This window comes from Battus philenor, unplaced genomic scaffold, assembly GCF_028537555.1.
Source record: "Battus philenor isolate CCGP_79_NKW_IND1 unplaced genomic scaffold, ilBatPhil1.0.hap1 SCAF_5, whole genome shotgun sequence".
NCBI lineage: Eukaryota > Metazoa > Arthropoda > Insecta > Lepidoptera > Papilionidae > Battus > Battus philenor.
The window spans coordinates 1553245-1563642 of NW_027181715.1; the positions used below are offsets into that span (position 1 = coordinate 1553245).

The 10398-nt window shown below is 33.5% G+C and overlaps 3 protein-coding genes across 7 annotated transcripts; 1 reads left to right on the forward strand and 2 right to left on the reverse strand.

Moving 5' to 3' along the window:
• Positions 1-89: 89 nt before the first annotated feature.
• Positions 90-2582, forward strand: GlyRS (glycine--tRNA ligase). Its single transcript, XM_068772363.1, has one exon. It carries the CDS (start codon positions 190-192, stop codon positions 2383-2385), a length of 2196 nt encoding a protein of 731 aa, XP_068628464.1. The 5' UTR covers positions 90-189; the 3' UTR covers positions 2386-2582.
• Positions 2583-2835: 253 nt separating this feature from the next.
• On the reverse strand, positions 2836-7289 carry LOC137929399 (pre-mRNA-splicing factor 38B-like). Of its 5 annotated transcripts, none has more exons than XM_068772323.1 (7): positions 7147-7289; positions 6953-7078; positions 6690-6814; positions 5580-5715; positions 4664-4877; positions 3890-4036; positions 2836-3214 (listed from the first exon to the last, which is right to left on the reverse strand). In XM_068772323.1, exons 1-7 carry the CDS (start codon positions 7160-7162, stop codon positions 3013-3015), a joined length of 966 nt encoding a protein of 321 aa, XP_068628424.1. In that variant the 5' UTR covers positions 7163-7289; the 3' UTR covers positions 2836-3012. The 5 variants fall into 5 exon arrangements, with proteins under 5 accessions (XP_068628424.1, XP_068628425.1, XP_068628427.1 ...); XM_068772324.1 differs by having other exon boundaries at positions 2837-3214; positions 7184-7289; XM_068772326.1 differs by lacking the exon at positions 2836-3214 and having other exon boundaries at positions 3975-4060.
• Positions 7290-8814: 1525 nt separating this feature from the next.
• On the reverse strand, positions 8815-10287 carry ubl (Ubiquitin-like protein 5). The gene is made up of 3 exons (XM_068772855.1): positions 10187-10287; positions 9863-10043; positions 8815-8904 (listed from the first exon to the last, which is right to left on the reverse strand). The coding sequence occupies exons 2-3, from the start codon at positions 10038-10040 to the stop codon at positions 8861-8863; spliced, it is 222 nt and encodes a 73-aa protein (XP_068628956.1). The 5' UTR covers positions 10041-10043; positions 10187-10287; the 3' UTR covers positions 8815-8860.
• Positions 10288-10398: the final 111 nt, after the last annotated feature.

Genomic DNA, 10398 nt, shown 5'->3' on the forward strand with positions numbered 1-10398 from the left:
CAAAAATTTTACATTTTTTAAAAAACATCAGCAACCATAACTATGTCCACGTCAATTTGACATTTTCATCGATTTTGATGTCACTTTCTTAGAAATCGGTTTCATCATCTAACACGCGACCAAATGTCTGGTCACCGGTTACAATACCAGATGGTACTATTAATACATCTTTGTATTTTCGCTTAATAAATGAGAAATATTATAAAATTCTTTTACAAGTGTAGTGTACTTAGTAAACATCTGCCAGTTATACAAGTTCAGTGCAAACTCACGCATAGTGAGTGGGGAAGCAATAAACTTCACAGGAAAATAAAAATACCAAATCCATTACGAGAAATAATTATGGCTGATCCGAAAGTTGAAAAAATTTTAGCTCCACTGCGGGCAAGTGTTAAGAGCCAAGGTGATTTAGTGAGAAAACTTAAAGAAGAGAAAGCACCTGAAATTGATATTAAAAAAGCGGTTGCCGAATTGAAAGCCCGGAAAAAGATTTTGGAAGACAAGGAACTTAGTCTTGCGCCGAGCGAAGAATTATTTGATCGCGCCAAGATGGAGGATCTCATTAAAAGAAGGTTCTTTTATGATCAGTCCTTTGCAATTTATGGTGGCATAACGGGGCAGTTCGATTTCGGTCCAATGGGATGTGCTCTTAAAAGCAATATGATACAACTGTGGAGAAAATATTTTATTCTTCAAGAGCAAATGTTAGAAGTTGATTGTTCTATTCTTACTCCTGAACCTGTTCTTAAAGCATCTGGGCATGTAGAAAGGTTTGCAGACCTCATGACTAAAGATGTAAAGACTGGTGAGTGCTTTCGTTTGGACCACCTCATTAAAGCTCATCTAGAAAAAATAAAGAGTGAAAAAAATACAAAAGCTGAACTTAAATCTGAAATTGAAGACTTATTGGTTAAGCTTGATGGAATGAATGCTGATGATATGTCTTCCTTGATGAAGAGATTTGATATGAAATCACCAGTAAGTGGCAATGAACTGACTCCACCAATAGAATTTAATCTAATGTTTAACACCCAAATTGGTCCATCTGGACTAGTGAAAGGATTCTTAAGGCCAGAAACAGCACAAGGTATCTTTGTCAATTTCAAGCGACTGTTAGAATTTAATCAAGGGCGCCTACCATTTGCTGCTGCTCAGATTGGTAATTCATTCAGAAATGAGATCTCTCCTCGTTCTGGCCTTCTAAGAGTTAGAGAGTTTACAATGTGTGAAATAGAACACTTTTGTGACTCTAAAGAACATCCAAAATTTGAATTAGTAAAAGACACAAATATGCTGCTTTACTCTGCTGACAGCCAGGAACAAGGCAAACCTGCAGAGATCATGGCTATTGGAGATGCTGTGACTAAAAAAATTGTCAACAATGAAACACTAGGTTACTTCATGGCGAGAATTCATTTATATATGTTGGCAGTTGGTGTTGACCCTAAGAAACTAAGGTTCCGACAACATATGGGTAATGAGATGGCTCACTATGCATGCGACTGTTGGGATGCTGAATGCCTTACAAGTTATGGCTGGGTGGAATGTGTAGGATGTGCTGACAGGTCTGCTTATGACCTCACACAACATACTAAGGCTACTGGTATAAGACTTGCAGCTGAGAAGAAATTACCAGCTCCAAAACAAATTGAGATAGTTGAAGCTGTACCAAACAAGGCAGCCATTGGCAAGGAATTTAAAAAAGATGCAAAGGTTATCAATGATGCTTTAGCAGCATTGCAAACTACAGACCTAGAAGATCTGCAAAGTAAGCTTGCTGGTGATGGAGAATATAATCTTATCACTCCCAATGGAAACTATAAACTCAACCCTAATCTTGTGAGCATAAAGAGAAGTCAAAAAACAATTCATGTGGAAGAAATAATACCCAGTGTCATTGAACCATCTTTTGGCATTGGTAGAATTCTGTACTCTATATTAGAGCATAACTTTAAGATGAGGGAAGGTGATGAACAGAGAACCTACTTCTCTCTGCCACCAGCGGTTGCACCAATGAAATGTGCTGTACTTCCACTTAGTGGCAATGCTGAATTCCAACCATTTGTAAAAGAGTTATCTAAGGAATTGACATTAGTAGATGTTTCGCATAAGGTAGATGATTCATCTGGTTCTATTGGAAGGCGGTATGCCAGAACTGATGAACTAGGGGTACCATATGCCATAACTGTTGATTTTGATACCATAAAGGAGCCACATTCAGTGACTTTGAGAGAAAGGGATTGTATGGGACAAGTGCGTATTCCTCTTTCAGATGTCCCAACAGTTGTAAGAGACTTGGCTAATGCTAGGCTATCTTGGGCTAATGTTGAAGAGAAATACCCTAAATTTGAACAGCAGGAAAATGTTAAAGGTGCAGCTGCTTAGGCTGTGATGTAATATTTGTTTTATCAGTTACTTTTAGATCTTGAGTAATTTGTTCATTGTATTGCTAGCTGTAAGCTGAAGTGAATATTATACAATAAGTTCTTGTGCAATTTCCACAGCTACTATTTGTCAGTTATGCAAATAAATTATATACCATCGCTTACATAATTTTTTTTTTCATGCATTTGTTTTGTATTTATGTACATTGATTTTTTGATGATTAAAAAATGTCATACAAGTTTTCAGTTTCAATTTCATTATATGATATGATACATTTTATTATGTATGATTTTTTGATGATGATTTTTTATTATACAGGATTGTAATAGAATAAAATTAACATTTCCTTCATAAACATGGGCCAATAATATAATGCTTATGATTATTATGATTGCATGTTTAAATTCCAAGTTAAGATATATTAGTGTTAGTCAAAATAATACTCAGAAAAGTAGGGAAGAAAGCTTATTTGGCTAGGTGATTGTTGCCACTGCTACTACTTTCACAAATTGTGGACTAAATATTGAACACAAAAAAAGTAATACAACAAAATCATTATTACTAATTATATTTGTCAATGTTAATTACATTATAAAACGAATTTAAGGATGTGAGGACAGTGTGGTATTATCTGTAGCGGCGGTCTCTTGAGCGGGAACGTTGGTGGTGTCGGTCTCGGGACCGTTCACGATAGCGGTCGCGGCGATCTCGGTCTCTTTCACCTCTGTCCCTTCCCCGCCTGTCTTTTTCTCGTTCACGGTCTCTTTCTCTGTCTCTGTCGCGTTCTCTATCTCTGTCGTCGCGTTTCATTGGCCTATCTTTTGGGTATCTGGAAAATAAATAACATTAATATATAGGGAGACTGGAAAGTAATTTCACTTTCTAAGTTAAATTCACACAACTACATTTTAACAAGTTTTTATTTCTAACCAACAATATATTCACCTTTTATTATCAACAACCTTTTGCCATCCAGTATACAAAATCAATGCTAAAGCAGTAAAAATACTATAATTTCCAAAAAAACAACTCTTAATATAAGAAGGAAAAATAAGCTTGTAGCACTAAGTTTTTGTTTTCATACATATGATTTATATCTTTTGGCACAAGATATGGCCATTTATAATAAAATCCTTGAAGCAGTTTTAATTAAGGCGATTGTCCAAAAAGCCTATAAGGATATTAAAGGAGATAAACATGCCATTGGTATTATGGTGATTTACTGGCAAATACACAATTTATAACAAAATTTTTAAGTTAGTGTTAAAAGATAAAACATGATTATCAAATTTATGCCAAGTTCTTCCCGTAAAGATATACATTTAAATGTACTTTGTATCAATATGTTCAGCTTACGTTCGTGCTTTGCAAAAATTATTCCAATGAGTAAAAATTTGTTTCAAAAGGACATGTAAATACCATATAAAGAGAATGAATTTAAGTAATAAAAAAGTTATCCATGTGAAAAAAAAATGTAATTTTTGAAAATGATAGCAAGACTAACCTGTCCATGTCACCATAATCGCGGCGATCCCTGTCGTCATGCTCGCGGCGGTCAGACTCCATCCGCGTCGAGCTGTAGCCAGCACCACCGCCGCGGTAGCTGGCGGCCGGTTTGGACGCCGCCATGTTCCTGTTGTGCTCTGCCAGCCTAAGTTTTGTTACAAATTAACAACTTTAAGATCATTAATTAGAAAGAACTTGTAGAATAAACAGCCTATAATTACCGCCGGCACCGATCTTGAGCGCTGAACTTCACTTGCGCTGGAGCTGATTTGTTTAGCGGTGATATGAGAATCGGTGTGGATTACTGCTTGTCACGAATTGTTCCCTGTAGTGATGTTGACCAAGTTAACTAATTCTCACTCTTTCAATGAGCGCTCAAGATCCTTGCCGGTCATTGGTCATTGTATTTTCCAGAGCTGCACATCACCCAACTCCATTGTAAATGCCAATTTTCATGCTCCACATATACAATCTTTCTTCTACATCTTCTTAACATTTTCATGAACAAATTCTGAATTGATGAACACCTGTAAATCAGTACATAACGGCACGAAAATTCTAAAATTTATAACAAATTATAAACACACACTGTTTTCCTATCTTAGCTAATATTAAGAAATCTAATTAGTAATGTTTGGATTTCTTTATTAGAAGCTTTAATTATCATAATACTTTATGTATTAATATAGCTTTATTGAAATACTTTCAAATTTATAGTGACATATTTTTAAAAAATGAATAAATTAGATTTCATTAAATTAGTTATACCTACTTCTGTTCAATTTGTTTCTGTATGGGGACAGGAATTCTTGGGAAGAGTGTGCTGAACCAATCCAGTTTGATGAGCATCTGTCTCACCAGCGCCCCAATTGTGGTGGGCCCGCCGCCTCCGGCCCGTGGGTCAATCTCTTCCTCGTCGTCCAAGTAGTCCACATACCAGTCAAAAAGGTCAGCTGGTGGTTGTGTGTAGCGGATATACATAAAACCTAAATGGCAACAAATCATATCACAACTTTTGTAAAACAAATAATTCTTTTTAAACAATTTATTTAACAGCTTTCCCAGTTCCTGAAAACCATCAAGAGTTTAAAGATTGACTACATAAATTTGACGAAAGTACTCATACATGTTAAACAAAGTTATTTTTTGTGTCAATAACACGTAAATAACTGGCTTTATACTAAAATTCCTAACTCATCTTTCCCTGTGTTTAATAAAGGTTAACTATTAAAGGATTGTAAAAAGAAAATTATTCATTTATTCACCTATTGTGATTTTTCATTCACTCTATGGGTAAAATAAAATCAACTTGCCTCTTTGTGAGCTTCCTTGATGTCCAGGAGAAATAAAACATGTTTCAACTAAAGATATTTCATCACTCATTTGGAAAATTCTAGAATGGTTCTGTTTTATATGAAATATACAATAAATGCATGGATGGACAATTTATAAAAAGTGGCAGGTACATTTAGAGATGAGAAAACAGAAATTACAATTAAACTACTGTTTATCAGAATGTAAAAATAGGTTTACATGACAAATATATTCAATGATAAATATTTTTAACATAGGTCCTTCATCACAAAGTTTATCAATGTAAATATATAATCTTTGTTTTTATCCTATATCTTTTATGAGCAATTGAATTTCCAATTGATCAAGTAAAGTATTTTCATAGCCCTACCTACCGAGAGCTCTGATGTATGGTGAATCAGTGTGCTGCAGCAGGCCATTAACTTGCTTCCGTGTCAGGCGCAGGGTGTACAGCTTGTAGAGCAAGCAGAAAGCAGTGGATACTATACCACCAGCACCAACACCCCTCACCTGTAAATGACTTTAGTAATAGATTTTTGTGGACATATACTATTTTAAAATAACATTAGTTCTATTTTTTGATTTATTAATATTTAAACTAAATGCTGAAAAATAAGATACACAATATGATTAAAATATTGTGTATCTTATTTCTACACTACACTGTTGTAAATATGTTATCCTAAAGGCTGCACAGAAACATGGTGTCTTACTCCGAGCCTCAATGAAAAGTCATAGTTTCTGAAAGTACCCCAATCTCTATACAATAGAAATAAAGAGAACCATAGACACACCATAGTAATTGAAATAACTACAGGTTGGCAATTTAAAGTAGCACACAGAACAGATGGCCACTGACGTCATCTCTCAGTCTGTGTCAGTTTCTGGAGCATAGACTGTAGACTGGCAAGTTTAGCTTATCCTGATAAAAACCCCTTTCAACCTTTTGGGAATCTATGGGGGATGGCCTATGTCCTGCAATAAACTCCCCATGGCTGAAATGATGTTGACCCTAAATATGTGGAGCATGCAAATGTGTCTTTTGACCTTCTTTGACATAATAATAATGAAAAAATACCATTAGGTTTACTTAATGTAAGTTCAAAATTAAGTTAGCAGTGTTATCCACAGCTCAAAATGATAATTCATATTATACAAAACTAATATTGTGTGTGTTATAGTCTGATAATGTTTTTTTTTCATAAAAAATATTATATCAAGTAAAAAGGAGGATATAACCAATAATTAAGTATTTTTGTATTAAATTAGTTAACAGATAACTATTACAAGGATAATGTCTGCATGTACTTGTCTAGAATAATAGCAACTTAAAACATTGACATACACACATAATAACTCAGTTGTTGCTTGAAGAATTTAAGAAAGGAGGTTAGTTAACTGTCTATTATATTTTGACCTTTTTTGTCACAATATAGTTTTCAATATTACATTGAACAACTGAGCAATGCTTATGACATACTCACGCCGCCACACATGCCGGTCTGGCCAGCTGTCTTGCGGCTGCCGCGCTCCCACGGCTCCAGGTGCTTCACCTGATAGTAAATCTCGTCAACCACCTCATGATAGGTCTTCAACTTGAACAGATGCACTGAGGACAATTTGAAAATTTAGTAAACACGTGTCAAACGATGCACAGCTTTAACTATTTTATTAAACACAAAAGCTAAACGAAAATAAACAGAACGTGAATCCAAACTCCTGTGCGTTGGTATGTTTGCTTACCTACCTTTGAAGTAGCTAGAACCTTGAATGTTTGCTAATATTAAAGGATTCAGATTCATAGTTTGTTCATTACCCCATATCGGTAATACGTTATGCTGTTTGCTCGATTTCACGGGTTTTTGGTTGAATTCTGGAAAATATCAAACATCAATAAAAATGATACGGATTCTAAAACGAAATATTAGACAGTAACCTTACCATCACTTTCCGCCATAATCTAATTTTAATACTTAACAAATAACTGAGGAAAACGATGCCAAAAGCACCGCGAGAATGTTTTGCCTCCAAACAAATCCGAATATTAAGGCTTAAACGCCATGCACAAATTCACAAAATTTGACACGATATAACAATGACAAATGAAGTTTTTTACAGAGTAAAAACATTCACTTGTAATTTGTCTATGGATTTTGAAACAACATATTGCTTCCTTTGTTAAACAATAAATATTTGGATAGTAATTTTAAGACTGAAAAAAACGTAACAAAAGACGAAGAATAAATTCATTATCTTATTACAGAAATAAATTTTTCAATTACTTTTGCAACATCGGTAAAATAATTTGGATCAGAACTTTTTTTTTAGATTGTGATATTGTAATTATTTAAAGTTATATTAAAAAGATAAAACGGGTACAAAAAAGTTATTAGTAATTGTAATTGATACGATCCTTTAAAATTGAGGCATGGAAAATTATATTCAAAAATTTACCAATGCCAAAGAAATAAAAACATCTGACGTCTTTAGGTTGCGGCTTATTATCACAAGAGTTACACTAGGTCCCTTTTGAACTAGTGTAATTAGTTTTTATTTCGAAATTTTCAAAGTCTGGTTCCCCACGATGGAGCCAAAAGGAATTTAACCAACAAACACAACTGACCCGAAGTAATCACATAGGAAACTTATTATCAGACAAAGTCGTAATGACGATAAATGTATAATGTGAAATATCCGAAAGTATTTCTATAAATTTCATATAGATCGTCTCTAATATTAATATAATTTCAAATATTAACGTTAATATAACACAGTTGAGTTAAAGTTAGAGATTCCCTTAAAGATGTTCATAAATTAATTGGTATTGTGGCAGTTTCACTACATATTTAATAACATACTATTTATAAGCAAAAATTTTAAATCTTTTATGTATATAAAATAGTGACAAATGCAAGAAATTAAAAGAACTCGTAAACGAAGAAATTTTGTCTTTAAAAAGTTAAAACATCCTTTGTGGGTTTGAGTGAAATCTTATTTTAGCATTAAATAGTTTTTAATTGATCAAATTGTGCAGATGTTGGTTTTTTCAGTCATTTACATGGTTACACAACTAAAGTTATATTTCATTTAAACCGAGCTACTGTTGATTTTCTGGTCGGCATATCAGTATTACAAACCAGTAGTAGCTTACCACTTATAATGTTAAAATAATTGACTATTTAAAGGCAAATGTAAACATCTACTTAAATAAACATATTTTGAATTTACATACAGTTAATACTTAAACACATTTTCAAATAAGATATATGCAGGATTAAACATGGTGTATAAGGACAGACAGATTAGTTATAGTTAAGGAAAGATGCTGGATAAACACCACTTCCAAATGGAAGTCTCGGGAACCTACTTGTTTACGTAGCTAGTATTAAACATCTTTTGCAATATAAACTTAAAATGAACATTCTCACATGGGAATGATAAACTCAGTATGCATCAAGATTCATTAGTATACATTCAGACCTAATAATTTTACAATAGCTAAAATTTTTACTTTGGGCCATTTGTAGTAAAAACCAAATTCTATGAAAAAAAGGGTCCACAAATATATAACACTAATGTTGGAAATAAAACAAAATTTGTAATCTTAAATTTATTGAAATTATCAAAACTTAATAATAAATTAGTGATTATTTTCTTATTGGTAGTACAACTCCAGGTTCATTCCATCATGGATTTCATCTGTCAACTGTTGAGGAAATTATTATTTAAGGACAAAACCTTAGATTTAATTCTACCATACTTGGAGATTGCTTGTTTGTCACTTGATGCATTGATGATATATACAACACTGCAAGAAGTTACTGAATGCAAATAGTGCAAAACCGGTCAGAGCGGCAATCTTAGGGGAGCCTTATGCCTAGTCATCTATCAACTTTCATGATTATGATAATGCTAACATGGATTGTTTATATTTCATGTAAATATAGTATTATATATATCAAGTGTTAAATAAGCTGCAATGAAAGATAAGTCAGTAGCATTTGGATCAAGTCACATATTTGAACAGGTTTGCAATAGTCTTGTTATATTTTTACACTTGCATCACAAGTCACAATGTAGGCAAAGTACATTAAATATCCTAAAAAGGTTTTTCCCATGCTATTTGCAAATAAAAATGATGTTATGTAACATCATGAGCAACACATTGCTTAAAAACAAAGGCATATTTAAAACTTTCTAATCAAAGTATTGTTAACAATAATAAATTACTATTTAAAAGACAAGAATTAAGTATAGCCTATATAACTTTACAAATATCTACAATAACTCAGAAATAGTATTTCACTACAATATTTATAATAGTATTAGTAGTGTGAAGAATTACATAGACTTGTAATTCTTTCCTTGACAGACATGAAGCAATGTGCCCACACTGGGCATGGTACATTGCTCATACAACCGATGGCTGTTGAGGCCAAAAGGTTTTCGAGTGGCGACCACGAGCTGGTCGCGGCGTAAGCCACCCACTACGTGGACCGACGTCATAGTCAAGGGAGCGGGGAGTCAAGGGAAGCGGGCAACCCAGGACTGGTCATCGCGATCTTTGGAGCATGCCTATGCCTTGCAGTAGGCGTCTACGGCTGAAGAGAAAAAGAAGAAGTAATACAAAGCTTTATCAGATAATTAGAAAGGATACAATCGGATAACTTGATGTGATCCTTAAACACAGTGTACCATTTCTTCAAGACTATCTTGTCATGTCTTGTTCCAGTTTGCGCAGCTATCAATTTCTTCAGATCTCCCACTGTGTCATCAGGATTACATTTCACTCTCACTTTTTTACCTAACCGGTCGTTACATGTAACTTCTAACATTTTCTGAAAAAAAATAGGTTATCTGTATATGTTTATATAAATCTTGTCTATCGCAACAATAACAACTCCTCTATTCTAATAACTAATATATATCAGAGTCAAAACTACAATTTATTCAATTAGGAAGATATAGTATGAATACTAACAGGGTATGGTGATTCCGAACTTTTCAAACAACTACATAAATAAAAATTGACTTATGTCAAGTTGACTTTTTACCATTATGTCTCTAATATCCCTATTACCATAATCATACTTTTTTCTTAAAACATTAACATGTACAATGTCTATATTTAAAATTGAAATTGTGCATATCTTTTGGTTTAAAATGTGCATTGTGGATGATTGTTAAAATATT

What these genes read in the sequence shown, in the direction of transcription:
- GlyRS (XM_068772363.1), top strand. Translation starts at nt 190, where the DNA reads ATGAGAAATATTATAAAATTCTTTTACAAGTGTAGTGTACTTAGTAAA.
- LOC137929399 (XM_068772323.1), bottom strand. An exon ending in AGGTTCTAGCTACTTCAAAG is followed by an intron (nt 6,815 to 6,952) that starts GTAGGTAAGCAA and finishes AATTGTCCTCAG; the next exon opens with TGCATCTGTTCAAGTTGAAG. An exon ending in GATTATGGTGACATGGACAG is followed by an intron (nt 3,215 to 3,889) that starts GTTAGTCTTGCT and finishes TTTATTTTCCAG; the next exon opens with ATACCCAAAAGATAGGCCAA.
- ubl (XM_068772855.1), bottom strand. Translation starts at nt 10,040, where the DNA reads ATGTTAGAAGTTACATGTAACGACCGGTTAGGTAAAAAAGTGAGAGTG. An exon ending in TCACATCAAGTTATCCGATT is followed by an intron (nt 8,905 to 9,862) that starts GTATCCTTTCTA and finishes AACAGTTGACAG; the next exon opens with ATGAAATCCATGATGGAATG.